This window comes from Agelaius phoeniceus, chromosome 7, assembly GCF_051311805.1.
Source record: "Agelaius phoeniceus isolate bAgePho1 chromosome 7, bAgePho1.hap1, whole genome shotgun sequence".
NCBI lineage: Eukaryota > Metazoa > Chordata > Aves > Passeriformes > Icteridae > Agelaius > Agelaius phoeniceus.
This window is the reverse complement of record NC_135271.1, coordinates 48,740,935-48,758,053: the sequence shown is the minus strand read 5'-3', so window position 1 is coordinate 48,758,053 and position 17,119 is coordinate 48,740,935. Positions and strand designations below refer to the sequence as shown.

Here is a 17,119-nt window from a genome sequence, read left to right as displayed (position 1 = left end):
GGGGAGGAAGAAGGGGGGGAAATGGACGGGGAGGAAGTGACGGGAGAGGAGCGGAGGGGAGGGAAGGGAAGGGAGGGGAGCGGGGAGCGCGCGGTGACGTGAGGGGGCGGCGCGCGCGGGGGCCGGTGGGAGAGCGGGCGCGCGCGCGGGGCGGGTCCCGCCCTCAGGTGAGGGAGGAGAGGGCGGGAAAGCGCCGTGAGGGCAGCGCGGGCAGGTGAGGGGGGCGGGCAAAAGGAGAGTCTGTGTCCGCCTGCCGCCTCCGCCGGGAGGGACGTGCCGAGCAGCGGAGGATGCGCCCTCCCGCCCGCCCTTCATCTGCTCGGGCTCCGGCGTCTCTGAGGGAGCCGCGGATGCAGCCTGTGAGGAGGGTAACGGGGCAGCGGTTTCTGAGGGGATGAATGGCTGCCGGGGAGGGGTCTCGGGTGCCGTGCGGGGGTGAGGTGAGGGCTGAGGGGAGCGTGCGAGCGGCGGTGGCGGCCGCCCTCAGGTGATGGAGAAGAGGCGGGAAACGTCGTGAGGGGAGGTGGGGGGCCGGACAATAGCCCAGGACCCTCCAAGCCCTGTAGGGCCCCCTTTAATTTCCTTCTGGAACCTCTCACGGTCCTCCCAAAACCCGACTCAGCGTCCCCACAGCCCCTCATGGACCCTCCCAGGATCTTTGTGGCCGTTCCATTCCCTCTTCGGGGCCGTCACAGACTCTCCCAGCCCCGAAAAATCAACCCCCCACCTTCCCCATTCCCACAGCCCCTCCCCAAATGGACACTCTCCCCCGACCCCCGTTCCTTTTCAGAGCATTCCCAGACCCTTCTAGCCCCTATAAATCCCTCACCCCAAATCCCTCAGGACCACCCCCAAACCCTTCCCAGGACCACTCCTAAGTCCCCCTCAAGAGCTGTAATTCCCCCCCGGATCCCCCCTTAGAGCCTCCCCCAGACCCTCTTGAATCCCCCTCAGAACCCACTCAAACTTCTCAATCATGATCCCCTCCAAGGTCCCCCAATCCCCAAATGCTTCCCCTCAGACCCACTCTGCATCTACTCAAATCTCTTTAGGGACCCCCCAATCCCCTTAGGACCCCTTCAGAGCCAGCTTGTCCAGAGAGATGCTGTGATTATTGTTACAAACAAGAATGGCCAGTTGTTCCTGTAAAAACTGAATTCTTGTGTCTTAATGTGTTCCCATGTGCTTGTAGCTTGTTCCAGCTGCAGAAACATAAGGACATTATTTTAAACTCTCTAAACCATCCTAAAGCCAGTGCTGTTTAGGAGAAGTGTGTAAACATTACTGTTATCAGGAATAAATTTAAAATTATTTCAACGTTTTGGCTTTTTTTTTTACTAGGAAGATGGACTGCTGCATCTTTATTAGTTAAGAACAGATGTTCATTACAGTCCTTAAAAATGACCAACATCTAAGCATAGTTTCTGACTGGGATTGTTTGGAAAGCAATGCTATTTAATAAAATGTTTATTTCCTCCAAAGATGAAACCTTCTGCAATGAGCAAGCGAAAGTTGAAGGAGAGCAGTGCAGAAAGTGCTGAGTGCATTTCCCAGGTCAGTTACATCTTTATTCATTATTTTCTTTTCAACTTATGGAACTTTTCCACCCTCTCCATTCATGTTATGGTATTTTTTTTTTCCCCTTGACCAGTTAGAAAAACTTTTACAGATCCTGGATACAATTGTCAGGGCACTAAATGGCTTTTGTATCTGTATTTCTTTCAGCTTCCCACCTGTTGCTTACTTCAGGTGTTACAAGTAATAATGTAGTAAAAAACTTAAAGGATAGTCTTGTGCTTTTGCAACTGTTTGTGGCCACAGATTTGCATGAATCTATTTTTATCCATTTAGGTTTTTTTATCTTCTGGTTTGTAGGGTGAATCAGAGCCCAGGTGGCATTTTGGCAGCAGGACAGCAGCTGCCAAATCAGCTTGCAGTTTGTTTGGTTTTTTAAGCCTTTATTCTTCTGTTTTCCCAAAGTTGCTGGTTAAAAATTGTAACACATCCTGCAAGGAATTATCCCTGGATCAATGATTTCTTACGTATTTTAATTGCTTTTTCTCCTTTTTATAATATTTATACCATATTCTGCCTCCTGCAACTTTATTTTTACTTTCAAGACTCTTCTATCCTTGATAACAGTAAACAATTATGTATTACAGAATATTTGCAACACCACAAAAGCACCTAATTTACTGTTATTTTATTGCTGCAGTTACATTATTGGTAAATTCTGTTTTTTGCAGCCCCAAACATTTTTCCTGTGCTTTGTTACATCTGCAGGTGCAGAAAATCTTACGAGAAAGATTCTGTCACCACTGTGCTGCTGGGAAACTCTTTGGGCTGGAGCAGCAGTACAGGTGAGTGAGCAGCTCCAGGGTTCAGGGATTCCTAATTTAACTGCAGCAGTGAAATTGTCTGCTGAAGTCAGAATTTTCTGCCTCTCTCTTTTACTAAGTGATGCAGGTTTAAATGACTTCTAGCAATTATTTGCCTGAGATTTTGACAGTTTTTATTCAGCTGTTCCCTTCTGGTTTTGTCAGGAGTTTTGGGTTTCCTGTCCTTGTTTTGCATCTCTCATTCATGAAGCACTTTTCTTTTTGATGCTCTCACTGTGTGTCCTAAGACTTTGTGTAATGGCCTGGAAAAGCAAGAAGTTGAATTCTCTTGCTGTGATGCTTCATTTTTACTTCAGATTTTCTCCTGTTTGTTGGTGAACTGTGTTAGAAATAAATCTTAAAATTTCTGTGCCCACATTGTGTTTGTTGAAGCAGAAAGCCACATTTAAACCTACTTCTGGAGCCATCCAGAGGGGGAATTTAGGGCTAGGAAGAGATTTAGTGGGACAATGGCACTGTCCCAGTACTGATCATTTTACAGATGCAGGTCAAATTCTGCAGATAACAAACATGTATTTAAAGCACTTGTTTTAAACAATTAATTTTTCTAAGGCTGACTTAAATGAAGTGGAATCACCTGATGTGAGCACAAATTTTCATTACAAGAGGGACAAAACCATGTATTACAACAGTGCTGTACCTGCAGAGCTCACACAGGCATTTTATTGCTCTTGGGAGGAAATGTATTTCTGTGATGCCAGTTTTACAAAACAAGCCTCCCCCATTTATACTGGAATTCTGAAAAGCAGTTTCCAGGCTGTGCCACTGGCAGGGAATTATCCTGCAGGGAAAGCACAGTGAGCTCCTCAGCTCTGATTTCCCTTCCCAGGATGTGCCAGGGCTCCTGGCTGGGGCTGCCTCTCAAACAGGGGCCAAACCCACAGGTGCTGGCTGACTCCCTCACCCCTGCAGGAGCAGCAGCAGGGTGTCAGTATCCCATTCCAATATTCCACATTATTGCTGGGGAAGATGGGGAATTGCAGGTGTCATTGGCTGCTGTAAGCACTGTAAATGTGGTTTGAGGTGATGAGTCTATCTGCAGGTAATTTACAGCTGGGGAGGAGCAGTGGTAGCACAGAAAGCAATCTGTTTCTGAAAGAAAGAAATAATTCTTGAGGTCTGTCCTCTCATGGCAGGGAATTGCAGAACTTTATGAATTAGTGATACTCTCAACTTCAGCATGTTTTAATATTTTAAAGTATTTTAAGAGCTCTGATCACTCAGCCCTTTGTACTTTATTGTATTCCATTTTGCATGCCCTGCGTGTTGGCTCTCAGAGCGAGCTGAACTGGATGGACTTTTATCCTTTGGATTTTCCCTGGCTTTGGGGGATGTTGTCACCTTTAGGATTTCAGCCCATTTCTGTTTTCCACCCAGGCACTTGCTGGAGCTGCTGAAAAGAACCACGGTGCACGGGGAGAGCAATTCCGCCCTCGTCATCGGCCCCCGGGGAGCCGGGAAAACCGCGGTAGGAGCAGCTCCTGGAGCTCTGTGTGGGGCCAGCACAGCCTCACTGAGCTCCTGGGAGCCTCTGCAGCTCTGCCTGCTTTTACAGAGAGAATTGCCAATGATTTGGATAGAGATGCAAAACGTTCCAGGACTTTCTGGGGAAATTCTGTTCAGCAACAGAATGGAGAAATCTGCTCCTAACACTTGGCTTTGCAATTAAAGCCATGTTCTGATTACTCTTTATTGAACTTGGTTTTGGGTCCTCCTCATAAAAATGATGAAAAGGCATCCAAAAGCCCTAAAAGGAGTGGTCTGAGGGGTGGGTTTCTCCATAGCTGTGTGTATGCAGGGAATGGGCAGGATTATTGTTTCCTGCCATGGAGCAGAATATTTTTTGGCTGTTATGGTTTGTAAGTGTAGGTTTTGTATTTTAAGGGAATTCCCCTTAGCTGAGGCACATGAAAGGATGACTTCTAACCTAAGTGCTCAATACTTCAACATTATTCAGACACTCAAGTATTTAATGTTTACAGTAAATGATGTGATGAAAATTTGTGGTCCTTTCAGACAGAATATAAGTTAGCAAAATCACCTATGCAGATTGAATTACTTCCTTTTTATATATCAAGTGAAAGATGCTGGAGTAAAGAAAATCATGTCTGTGTATATTTATATATACATATTTATACTTGCACAATATATATATTTATACTTATTTATATATATATATAGGTGGGAGCTACAAATCCTCCTCTGAAGAAGCCAAAGCAAATAGTAGCTTTTTAATTTTTAAATTTGACATTTCCACTACTTACAGGTATTTTATACAAGTTTTTACTAGTAACAAGTTCTTGCTGGACAGCAAATTTGGGAGTTTTATAAGCAGCAGTTGTTGTAATCATGTGCAGCTTTAATTTTTGATTCCAGAAGAGAAGAATAAGCAGAGTTTCTTTTAAGATTTAAAGCAGAGAGTTTCTTTCTACAGCAGCCAAAGAAGCCATGAAGCTGAATATGGCACCAGCTCAAGAGTCAAATTCCCTCACATCTCAAATTCATAAAGCTTTTTGATTAAGGCAAAAGCCCCAGATATTACCCCAAAAAATAAGTGTCTGAAATACCAGAGTTATCTTCCTTTCCCTCCCAGTTCAGCAGAATGAGCAAATGTAATGCCACAGCCATGGCTGGTGAATGCAAGGTTGTCATTTTAGTGTTTTAATCTGGAAATTACTCAAACGTGTTCCCTAATGAAACCTCACATCCTGTTTCCTATCCTATAATATCTGTAATTACACCTTCCTTGCTGATAAAAAATTCATCTTCTCACAGAAATTCTGTGTTTTTTCTTTCCTAGTTATTAAATCATGTCTTAAAAGACCTCAGGGAAATGGAACAAGTGAGAGAGAACCTCTTGGAAGTCCATCTGAATGGCAAGTAAAACATCATTGATCCAGGCTTCTGTTGTGTTCAGTTCTGTGTTTTGGATGTACTGAGTGAAATTCTTGCTTTCAGCAATTTAGTCCAGCCTAAATCATGTTCATGTTTGTCTGTGAGCTCCAAAGTGCCTCTCTGTGCATTTCTTTATATGGAGGGAACTTCTGTGCTCTTAGTGACAGAATTAACCACTTGTCAGGTACAGCAAACTCCTGTGCAGCCTGATTTTTGAAAAGGCAAAGGCCTCTGTAAGGCTGGCAGGGGAGAGGAGCTGTGTTAAGTTTCTAGTGGGACTGCAGGACAGCTGCCAGTTCTTGATGAAGAATCCTTTTCTTTCAGGGCTTCTGCAGACAAATGATAAAGTGGCCCTGAAGGAGATCACCAGGCAGCTGCAGCTGGAAAATGTGGTTGGGGACAAAGTTTTTGTGAGTGACTTCACTCAGCCTCCAAAGCCCTTTCCTGGGACTCTGGGGCTGTGTGGGATGGAGCTTGCAGCACCTCTTGGTGCTTCCCTTTGCTGATGGAGCAGTGCTCATGCATCCTTGGCATTTTTTAAAAACACACCAGCTTTTGCCTTACAGGACAGAAAAAGGGAAGTCTGTCTTAACAAGCCCCAGAAAAACAAACTCAAGTATTCCAAAGTTATTCCAAAGTATTACATATTTATAGTATTCCTTAAGTATTAATTATTAATAGTATTTCTTAAGTATTCCAAACTTAAGTATTCCAAAATATTAAATATTTATAGTATTCCTTAAATATTTATTATTAATAGTATTCCAAAGAAACTTTGTTCAGAGGTATGGGGAATTTGGAAATCTTGTTTTTAGCATTTTGAAACAAAGAATTCAACCAAAAAGCAGGATCTTTAATATATATTCAACCTTTTTTGGTCTAACCAAAAAGGAAGTCTATCCAGGCTTCCTAGAGCTCCCATTTTCCATGGAATTTCTATTAAAATACTTGCTGCTATTTCCCTTTTCCCACAGGTAAACTGATTTACATGAGTACTGAGGACAGTCCTTGAAAATAAATTTCCCTCCTTATCTGTAACTCACATCCAGAGGTTAAATTGGCTTTTCTGCCCCCTTTGATGATGGGCTTGTGGTCTGGAGTGCATTATTTCTCATCTCACACCTGGAGGGCTGCAGGGTGGCAGAGTTTGTGTAACTGGCCCAGGGTGGGCACAGCCACTCAGTGTTTTTGTCAGAAGTGTTTGGTGCTTCCATGTGTCCCATCAAGTTGCCAGTGAAACCCTGCACCCTGCTCCCTCTCAGTGGAACACTGAGTTAGGTGCCACTTTTTCCATCTGTGTGGCTGGAAAATGAGGGTGCAGCAGCTATTCCAGGAAGGATGGAGCTGCCTGTGAATTTAGCTGATTGCAGGCATTCTCCTGATCACTACTTTTTGCCTATCTGGGGCAGTTTGGGGATTTCATTCTGGGAAAAAGTGGATGAATGTAGAGTTAGCCATCATTGTTCTTGTCCTGGAGTTTGGTTATGCAGCATGAAGTACCTCTGGACATTTTTGGAAGGAAGTGGCCTCCATTGCATCTCTGAATTTGCTGTAATTAAACAATTCTGAGAATGACACTGCAAATCTATTCTGAAACTTCTTTATTCTCTGTCCAGGGCAGTTTTGCTGAGAACCTTGCCTTCCTCCTTGAAGCTCTGAGGAAAGGTAAGCACTAAAAACCCCTGTTGGGAAACTCTGGGTCACTTGATTGGAAAGTGAAATTTTTTCTTCTGCTTTACTGGTGGAATGAAGAAACTTAGCCCAAAAACGTGTCATGGTTACAAAATAATGTAGGGAATAGTTAATACTGATTACTACCCTGAATATAGTGTGTACACCTGATAATGATATATACACCTGCTGTAAGTTCTGAAGCTTGTGATGTTAGCTGTGAAGGACAGATTCTTTTTATCCAGATTGATGCTATTAAAAATGTTGTTTTTCAAATAAAATTGGCCAAGTGCAGCCAGAAATGCTGTTTGGCAGAACACTACAAAACCTTCCCAGTTTTTCCATGCATTTTACTTTTTGCTGTTGGAGTTGTAGGAAAGAAGGGCTCAATGAAAAGCTGAAAGGAAATCTGTGCACTTTTAACCCCATTACTAAAGAAAGCTGCAGGAATGGAAGGAAGCCTAATGCTGGACTTGCCCTGCTAACTCTCCACATTTCTCTCAGGAGACCGAAGCAGCAGCTGCCCAATTCTGTTTGTCCTGGATGAGTTTGATCTGTTTGTCCACCACAAGAATCAGACCCTGCTCTACAACCTCTTTGACATCTCCCAGTCTGCACAGACCCCAGTGACAGTTATTGGGCTCACCTGCAGGCAGGTGAGAATGGCATTGCCTCACCCCAGGCTTTTACCTGTTTTAAAGGGACTCTTTGCTTTGTTGGAATGACTTCTCCCCCCTGGAACCTTAATTTCCTAAGAGACTTTGCTCAATTATCCATTTTTGTAACTTTTGAATTGGGAAAGGGTATGTAAAAAAAAAAATAAAAAATTGTGCTGAGAGCAAATTGAAGATGCCCAAAGACTTCAGGCTCACTGCTAAAGGAGCAAACCAACATTTCTAAGGACACACATTCAATATTAGACCGTGGCTCACTCTTGGGAGGGGCTCCTGAATTTCTTGGTTGGCAGTTGGCAAGGACAGAATTGTAGTCACTGTGTTTAAATCTCTTTTTTATTTTTTTAAGAAACCACTTCAGTAGGGTGGTTTCTTGAGTTCAGGATTTCTTTTTCTAGCAAAAGTTCACTTTTCAATTTGCTCTGATTTTTTACAATGCCATTATGTTGAATTGTGGGCAGGTTGTGTGAAATAATTCCTGGGAAGCACTATGGGAATTGGATCAAACTGCTCCTGTTTTCACAATGAACTGTTGGTGCTGGAGATGGTTGGGTTGTGACAGGAAGAATAATTAAAATTTCTTATCAAAGCCTGATTCTGGGTTTGCCTGGGATCAGGAGATACCCAGCTGGGCAAATTTCTGGAAGTTCATAGAAAAGTTAATTGTTGATTTCATAAATTACAATCTTTCCTTTTGCATCATCACTGTCCTGAGTCTGCTGTGCTCCTCACCTATTATGTAGAAGCTTTTTTCCCCTGTTTGGAGTGTAATTAAGGAGGTGTCTCCAGAGTGACAGCTGCTGTTTCTGAGGGGTTTTTTGTGGCTTTTTTGTGTTTTTTGGGATTTTTAAGCTGTCTTCTCTCAGGCTGACAGAAAGCACGTGGCCTGTCAGCTGCCAGCCCCGGTGTGAGCACACAACTTGTCCAGAGCCCTGATAGGCTGCAAGGTTTGCTTCAGCCTTCAGGAGCTGAAATATTTCCATAATCTGTGGAGACACTTGGCTGGGTTTCCTGGCAACAAATGATCCTGGGTGATGTGCAGCATCACGTGGCCCGGGGGGCTTGGTGCCATTGCAAGGCACATCAGTTAAAATCATCAGCAAGGGCCTTGATAGAACATTGAACTTGGGTTACAACATTTTAAACCTGAGAATTCAATAATTCTTTCTTTTTTCAGCTCACTTTACTTCAGTGATTTGTCTGTGCTGTAGCACAGAAAACACCAAATTTATCTGCTTTTTTAATGACTGGTTTTTTTCCCCATCAAGGATATCCTGGAGCTCTTGGAGAAGAGAGTGAAGTCAAGGTTCTCCCACAGACAGATATATTTGATGAATTCCTTTGATTTTAAACAATACATTAAGATATTTAAGAAACAGCTTTCTCTTCCTGCTGAATTTCCCGATGAGTCTTTTGCACAAAAATGGAACAATAATGTTCAGGTACTTAAAGCATTTTATACTGGATTTTAGGGAAAATTCTAAAGTGAGAGCAGTGTGAAGCTGGTTTACTTTATACATATATCCTTTACCAGCAGAAGTGTAAAGCTTTTACCTTAGAATGGCATTTCCTTTCACTGGCTGAGTGTGATATGGAGTAAATTAAGTTATTATTGAGAATCTTTGCTTATTGAAGTCTGGAGGTAAAATTGTCACAGGAAAGACCAGAAAGTTGAGGTTGGACATGAAAATTGTATTGTCAGATGTAAGCTGAGCTCTTTAAAAATATATTTACCTGTTATTTTTCCTGTGAGTATGAAATGATTAGGAGTATGAGATGGTTAAAACATCCCTCCCTGTGTTGTTTCTTGCAGCACCTCTCAGAGGATAAAACTGTGCAGGACGTGCTGCAGAACCTCTTCCACCACACCAAGGACCTGCGCTCGCTGCACTTGCTGCTGGTGTGTTTGGGTGTTTGGGAAACACCTCCTTGCACAAATTCATGAGCAGCTCTCGTGGTTTTCAGGCCATTTAGCTGAGCTGTGCCTGAAACAGCATTTCACTGAACTTGAGCCAGTGCTGGCTCCTGGCAGGCTCTGTCAGCCTGTGCTGGGTCAGTGAGTGGCAACTCCAGTCTGTAGCAGTTACTCTGTGAGGATGGACTCTTCCATTCAGATGGGGCTGAGCTTTTGCTATTTCACTTTCTCCAAGCCTTTCCATTTATAAAACAAAAGGTGAAACCCTTTGAAACCTTTTATTTTACTTTGAGATTGTTTTTGGTTCCTGCTGAATCCTGACATCTGCTCATGTTGAAACTTGTTTTTTCTACTTGAACTTCCATCACCACAGAGGAGCTGCAGCTCTCTTGGAGGGTCTTTTTTAAATTTAAGCTGCCTCCCTAATTCTGCTTTGGAGCTCAGCTCATAGAAGTGCACTGCCACTTTTCAGAGGATACATAACACTAATTTCAATAGCACTAATTGAACCACCCTAAACTATCCCTGTGCTTGTGTCAGTGTGAAAAGCCCCCTGACTGCTGTGCCAGCCCAGGTGTGTGACCTCCTGCTCTGGGCTGGCCTGGGCAGGCTCCAGTGCTCCCAGCTCCTCCTGCAGGGCTCAGAGCCACCCTGAGAACCACAGCAGAGCCCTCTGGTGCTGCTCTGGGCACTGCAGTTGTCACAGGATTGCAGATTGTTCCTAGTGCAGGGCACCCAAAGCTGTCCCTGTGGCTGCACTGGAGGCCAGCAAAGGAGCTGATGGCAGCCCAAGGAGTTCCAGGACAAACTGGAGAAGAGAAGGGTCTGGGGAGACCTTGGAGCCCTTCCAGGGCCTGAAGGGGCTCCAGGAGAGCTGGAGAGGGACTGGGGACAAGGGATGGAGGGACAGGAGCCAGGGAATGGCTCCCAGTGCCAGAGGGCAGGGATGGATGGGACATTGGGAACTGGGAATTCCTGCCTGGGCTGGGATTCCCAGAGCAACTGGGGCTGCCCCTGGATCCCTGGCAGTGCCCAAGGCCAGGCTGGACAGGGCTTGGAGCACCTGGGACAGTGGGAGGTGTCCCTGGGTACAAAAGCAGCTGCAGGACAGCTGTAAGTCATTCCTGCAGCAGCCTCTGAGGTGCTGATCCATTGACATGGATATAAACAGGTTCAGGAGGGGGCTTTAAGGTTTTATGTCTGGAAAACCTTCCTGGCAAGATGACATTGAAGTGCCAGCTATTTGCAGGGTTTTCAGTGTGAAGCTCTGTGTGTGTGGGGTTTGTCCATTCCTGTTGCAGGTTGCTCCAGGGGACTGTGTCCATTCCCAGCAGCAATGCAGTCAGCTCTGTGTGTGTTTGTGTGTGTGTGTGGGGTTTATCCCATTGCAGGTCACTCCAGGGGCTGTGTCCATTCCCAGCAGCAATGCAGTGAGCTCTGTGTGTGTGTGTGTGTGTGTGTGTGTGTGGGGTTTATCCCATTGCAGGTTGCTCCAGGGGACTGTGTCCATTCCCAGCAGCAATGCAGTGAGCTCTGTGTGTGTGTGTGTGTGTGGGGTTTATCCTGTTGCAGGGTCACTCCAGGGGGCTGTGTCCATTCCCAGCAGGAATGCACTGAGCTCTGTGTGTGTTTGTGTGTGTGTGTGTGTGTGTGGTTTATCCTGTTGCAGGTTGCTTCAGGGGCTGTGTCCATTCCCAGCAGCAATGCAGTGCTCTCTGTGTGTGTGTGTGGGGTTTATCCCATTGCAGGTCACTCCAGGGGCTGTGTCCATTCCCAGCAGCAATGCAGTCAGCTCTGTGTGTGTGTGTGTGTGTGTGGGGTTTATCCCATTGCAGGTCACTCCAGGGGCTGTGTCCATTCCCAGCAGCAATGCAGTCAGCTCTGTGTGTGTTTGTGTGTGTGTGTGGGGTTTATCCCATTGCAGGTTGCTCCAGGGGCTGTGTCCATTCCCAGCAGCAATGCAGTCAGCTCTGTGTGTGTGTGTGGGGTTTATCCCATTGCAGGTCACTCCAGGGGCTGTGTCCATTCCCAGCAGCAATGCAGTCAGCTCTGTGTGTGTTTGTGTGTGTGTGTGTGTGGTTTATCCCATTGCAGGTTGCTCCAGGGGCTGTGTCCATTCCCAGCAGCAATGCAGTCAGCTCTGTGTGTGTGTGTGTGTGGGGTTTATCCCATTGCAGGTTGCTCCAGGGGGCTGTGTCCATTCCCAGCAGCAATGCAGTCAGCTCTGTGTGTGTTGCAGATGCTGGCCAGCAGCGCAGTGACCGTGCACCACCCTCTGCTGACGGCTGCAGACCTGCAGGAGGCCAGCAGGCAGCACAGCACCGACTCCAAGGCCAACATTGTCCATGGTAAAGCCCAGCTGCTCCCCAGAGCTGCTCTGGAAGCAGGGCAGGTGCCGAGTCCCTCCCTGGGATCCTCCTGGTGGAGGAGATGCAGTGCAGAGGGTGTTCCCTGTGGCTGTGAGCTGCACAGGCACTGCCCAGGGAGCCTGCTCTGAGTTACACCTGCCCGTGGGTCCAGCAATGCCAACTTGGGCATTTCCAGTTCTTGCTTTTTGGTGGGAACAGCCCAACCCTGAACATTTCTGCTTCAAACACACAGTAAACAAATGTTCTCTTATCAATCCTCTCCAGTGTCAAGCTGTGCTAAGGGAAGTATAGGTTGGATTTTAGGAAAAAGTTTTTCACAGAAAGGGTGATAAAGTTCTGGGGAGGTGGTGGAGTCCCCATCCCTGGGTGTGTTTAACACAGCCTGGATGTGGCACTGGGTGCCAGGGTTTGGCTGAGGGGCTGGGGCTGGGTTGGACTCCATGATCTGGAAGGTCTCCTCCAGCCTGCTCATTCTGTGAATTCTCTAAGACTTTGAATTCTGGGATTTCTTTACATAATAAAGATACAGAACAGCAATGGGTGAGGACCAGAGCATATAAAAATAGAGGAATAAACAGAGTGGGTGAACTGCCTGTGTTTGTGATGTGCTCAAGGGAAATACTTGGGATTCCTGTCTTTCCCTGCAGGCCTGTCTGTGCTGGAAATCTGCCTCATCATAGCCATGAAACACCTGAATGAGGTCTATGATGGAGAACCCTTCAACTTCCAGATGGTTTACAATGGTGAGAGCAGTGCCTGAGCTTCACAAACCCTACCCCACTCACTTCCTTCTGACTGCCCCTTTTCTCTCCTGCTGCTGCAGAATTCCAGAAGTTCATCCAGAGGAAGGCACATTCCATGTACAACTTTGAGAAGCCAGTTGTCATGAAGGTGAGCCTGAAACGCATTTATTTGTTAGAGTTGTGAAATACTTTGGTTTCAGTTCCCGAGCTCAGACTGGGGTGGTCAGACACAGCCCTAGAAGGGAGCGGGGTGTTTGGGGCAGGAATGCTGTTCCCTTCCAGTGCCCCTTTTCCTCCCCAAGGCCTTTGAGCACCTGCTGCAGCTGGAGCTGGTGCAGCCGCTGGAGCGGCCGTCGGCGCGGGCGCAGCGCGAGTTCCTGCTGATGAAGCTGCTGCTGGACAGCAGCCAGATCATGGACGCGCTGCAGGTGTACCCCAACTGCCCCACCGACGTCAAGCAGTGGGCAGCCTCCTCCCTCAGCTGGCTCTGAGCCCCCCAGCCCTGCTGGGCTGCTGGGGGCTCCAGCACAGGCAGTGGTGACCCACAGGAAGGTGCTCAGATCAATGAGGTTTTGGATCAGGATTCTCTGCTGATCCCATTTGGGATTTTCTAGGGAGAACGGTGCTGGTGCTGCTGTTCCCTCCCAGCAGCCAGAGCTGTGCCTCACTCACTCCCAGGTGCTTTAGCTCAGCTCGGTGCCAACTCCTGCTCTCACACTCAGTTCCCACTTGGAGAAATCCAAGCTCTGGAGTTTCTCCCTGTGCCTGAGGGCTCTGGATCCTGGCTCAGGCCATGCTGCCCTCCTGGCTCCCTTCTACAGCCCCATCAGGTCACAGCTCACACTGCACTTTTCCAGCTCAAATCTGACTTGACATGGAAAATTTATCCATTTAAATCTTTAATCACAACTGAATTTACTTCATTAAAGGTTTAATCCAACAGGCTTCAGCCGTGAGGGCTGTTTTGTGCCATGTACAAGGTAACATCTTTCCATACCCAAACCCATTTCCATGTTTTGGAGCAAAACCCAAGAGTTTGGCTCAAGAGCTGCTCTAGGACCAGCCCCATGTGTTTATTTGAAAATAAAGTTTTCGAAGAAGCATTTGCAAGTCAGAGTAGTCACATTTTTTATTTTCCTGCTGGGGAAGAGGGCAGAGTATACATTTGTATTTGTACAATATTTAACAATCACTTTATTGAGGGCGAGGGGGGGTTTGTTGGTTTTTTGGCACTCGCAGAAAAGCAGCAAGTGCCTTTTAACAGTAGTACAACAACCTGTGCCCAAAACACTGACAAATACAAAGAGGAAAGTTAAAGTAATCGCTCACCAAACTTGAGAGGTAACGAAGAGGAGATGGACTGAAAAAAACAAACTGGAGGGAGAAAGCAAAGCAGTCCTGCTGGTTGAGTATCTGAGGTAACAGATGTTCCATCAAGGATGCTACTGGAGTCCTTTTGCCCAGGGATGTGTATTGCAGCTTCCTGTGTTTTGTACCAAGTGTTCCTGATCAACAGAAATGTCTTTACAAGGGTTAAAAAAGCTGGAAAAGAGGAGAGGGGGTGATGACTGATTGTGGATGCTGATGGAAGCAGGACAAGTCTCAGCACTAGGTACAGGTGAGGTTTGAGAACTGCACTGCTGCACTTCCTGGGTCATTCCACGCTCAGGGGAGTTTGGGAATAGCCCAGGAAGGGCAGTGCTGGTTCAGCCCCCTCCAGCAGCTCTGGGACATGGGACAGGAACTTGTCACCCTCAGCAGTCACAGCTGGTGAGGCCAGGCAGGAAGGGACCCAGGGCACTGCCCAAACAACGCCAGAATCCTCCCAGGCACCCCTGGCTCCTGCCCTTGCTGCTCCCAGCTCAGTCACTGAACGCTCTGAAGTGAAGCAGGAATTCATTCCCCAGCCCTGGAGCACCGCAGCTCGGGGAGGTCACTCTGAGCCCCTGAAAGCTGTGGGGAGGAGCAGCCTTTGCTCAGGGACGCTACATGATGCTGGGAATCCCAGGGAGCTGGGAGTGGAACACAGCAGGGATCTCCCAAAGGGAGGAGTCAGCCCCAAGCCTGCAGCAGCTCCTTGGGAAGGCTCACACACAAGGAGGGACTTGGATACAGCTTCGGTTTTTGCACGGGATTTCCAAGAGCACAAATGAAACCAGGCCGTGGCTCTGGGAAGGGCCAAAAGCCCCGAGGAGTCCGTGGTTGGGATTTGTTCAGAACTCCAGTCCTGCCCTGCTCTGTGTGAAGTTTGACTAAAAGTGGAGCACAAATGGAAGCCAAAGGGAAGGGTCCAGCCAGGAGGACCCCACAAACTGGATTTCCTTCCCTTTTCCAAGGGCCCCTTGGAGCAGGATCAGCAGTGCCACAGCCCTGGCTGGAACATCAGCCCTTCCTTCCTCCCTGCCTGCCCAGAGCTGGCTCTGCTTTATCCATCACATCCCTCTGCTCCCAGGGCTGCAATTCCCAGATCCAGGTTCCAGCCAGCCTTCAGGAGCTGCCCCCTGCTGCTTTCCAGGGACACTGGGTGTGGACACACGGAGACAAGGACACACAGCACAGCACGGGCGCTGCCGGCTCTGCTCCAGGGGCTCACGGCGTTTATTTCCCTTGGAATTTGGTGGGAAGGATCCAATCAATGCAGTGGGACAGCATTTGGGAGAAGCACTTTGGCACCCAGCTACCAGTCACTGTAATTCCAGCCCAAGGCTTGACATCCTGAACTCCAGTGCTGGAGTTGTGAATTCCCATGTTTTTCCTCGTTTTCTGTGAGTCTGCGCTCTGGCCAGTGAAATTCCTTTCGTTACCTCGGAATGGTCATTGCATATTGTGAGCAGAACTAGGTTATCCCTGAAATTTCTAACATTTAGGATCTGCAATCTGTGGCTAGAACTTGGTGAGTGACTCCAGGCTCAACCTGTGGCTCCCCTCCCATGGCACCGAGCTTTGAGTGGAGGGAAGCTGCAAATCTCCAAGCAGAGGGTGAGAAATTGGGGGAACTGAGTTTCCTGAGGTGATCCTGAAACAGTGACACAGCCCCCACTGCCTGGCGGGACAGGGAACGCGCGGCGACCTCGGCACAAACATAAATAGGAAAAAGACTCTTTTTCAAAAAAAAAAAAACAACAAGAATTCAGAGCTTTCCAGTGTCACAGCTCAGAGAAAATTAAAAAAAAAAAAAAAAGAAAAAAAAGTCATGCTTAAGGTTTCAAATATTCCTCAGACACAGCAAACCTAAATAGTATTCAGTTAAATAAATGGATGAGATACTCTGGGAAATGGAGGGAAAAGCTTTCAACTAAAAGAGGAAGGAAAATTTTCTTTCAATAAACAGCACTTTTTCTTTTTTATACACAACAAGCGAGTACAAGAAAAGGCTAAAAACACGGCTCTAGGAATGGCCACTTCCTGGGGGCATGAAGCTTTCCCCTTCTTAAATAACACAGGGAATTGGGAATACATCATTTACAAAACACGGAGCGGTTTATTATTCCAATTAGTGTTGTCAATCATAATTTAGCGAGGTGGAACTGAGGTATACCTGGTTGAGGGAGGTTAAGTAATACTTGGAAGCCTCTTTGCTCTATCCCATTGATTACTCTTGTTTCTGTACACGGAACAGCAGCACACGGAACATTCACAAGCTGTGTCGTAGTCGCATTACAATAGTCATTTTATAAACAACAACGAATGCAATAAAAACAAGTTACCCTTTTTTTTTTTTGTTGTTTTTAAATCTGAAATGAAATGTTTTTGATTTAAAAAAAATAACAGTAGTTCATTTAAAGGAATTAGTCTCTTCTGACAGGGATTAAGAAATCGGATGTCAGTGTTTAAAATGCTCATTAGCCTGTTCAGGTCCGGATTCTTCATCGTAAGTTCCTTATCAGCACGTGAGGGGTTCTCAGTCACGTCCTTCAGGTGTAAGCAGGGAATGCAGAAAGTCTCATGGATCCACGTTGGGGAGGAAGAGGAGGAGGAGGAGGAGGGGGAAAACAAAGGATAAACACCTCTTGGTGATGTTGCAGAGAGACTTACCATCCGTTCTTGCCACCCGGAACAGCAGTGACGCCAGCAGTCCGTGCGCTGTAGCAGCTCCAGTGAAGAGTCCTGTGGTCACTTCCATGACCAGTGCAACTATCATAGACTGGATTCTTTGGGAGGAAAGTCAACGTTTGTCACCATTGTGACCACAGTCACGATGTCCTCTGTTGTTATAATGTTAGTGAGTTTTTGCATCTGGATGATCCTCTCCTCCACGCAGCCCGCCGACAGCCGCGCCTCGGCGTCGTGATCCCAGCACTCCTCGATGGTCTCGCACAGCATCGCCATTCCCTGCGGAAAGCAGCCAGGGAAAGAGCTCCCATCAAAAAGGGCACTGCAGGGGACACCTGCCAGATGGGGGCCTTTGTGTCCCACAGGATGTGGGGTGGGGTTGGTGTGAACATGGAGCGTC

At 46.9% G+C, this 17,119-nt stretch overlaps 2 protein-coding genes across 5 annotated transcripts in view; one reads left to right on the top strand and one right to left on the bottom strand.

Annotated features, from left to right (window-relative positions):
• The first annotated feature begins 109 nt into the window (after positions 1-109).
• On the top strand, positions 110-13,769 carry ORC4 (origin recognition complex subunit 4). Of its 3 annotated transcripts, none has more exons than XM_054636849.2 (14): positions 110-359; positions 1,483-1,554; positions 2,284-2,360; positions 3,777-3,867; positions 5,200-5,275; positions 5,619-5,704; positions 6,911-6,959; positions 7,470-7,621; positions 8,908-9,081; positions 9,453-9,539; positions 11,794-11,902; positions 12,571-12,666; positions 12,747-12,814; positions 12,969-13,769. In XM_054636849.2, exons 1-14 carry the CDS (start codon positions 291-293, stop codon positions 13,155-13,157), a joined length of 1,395 nt encoding a protein of 464 aa, XP_054492824.2. In that variant the 5' UTR covers positions 110-290; the 3' UTR covers positions 13,158-13,769. The 3 variants fall into 3 exon arrangements, with proteins under 3 accessions (XP_054492824.2, XP_077037889.1, XP_077037890.1); XM_077181774.1 differs by having other exon boundaries at positions 110-368; XM_077181775.1 differs by having other exon boundaries at positions 117-167.
• ACVR2A (activin A receptor type 2A) overlaps positions 13,770-17,119 on the bottom strand; it is a 54,758-nt gene continuing 51,408 nt past the window's right edge. For both annotated transcript variants that reach the window (XM_054636848.2, XM_077181773.1), the window contains one exon: positions 13,770-16,998. In XM_054636848.2, coding sequence (XP_054492823.1) covers positions 16,804-16,998 — 195 coding nt within the window. In that variant the 3' untranslated portion in view covers positions 13,770-16,803. The remainder of the gene's footprint in view (positions 16,999-17,119) is intronic.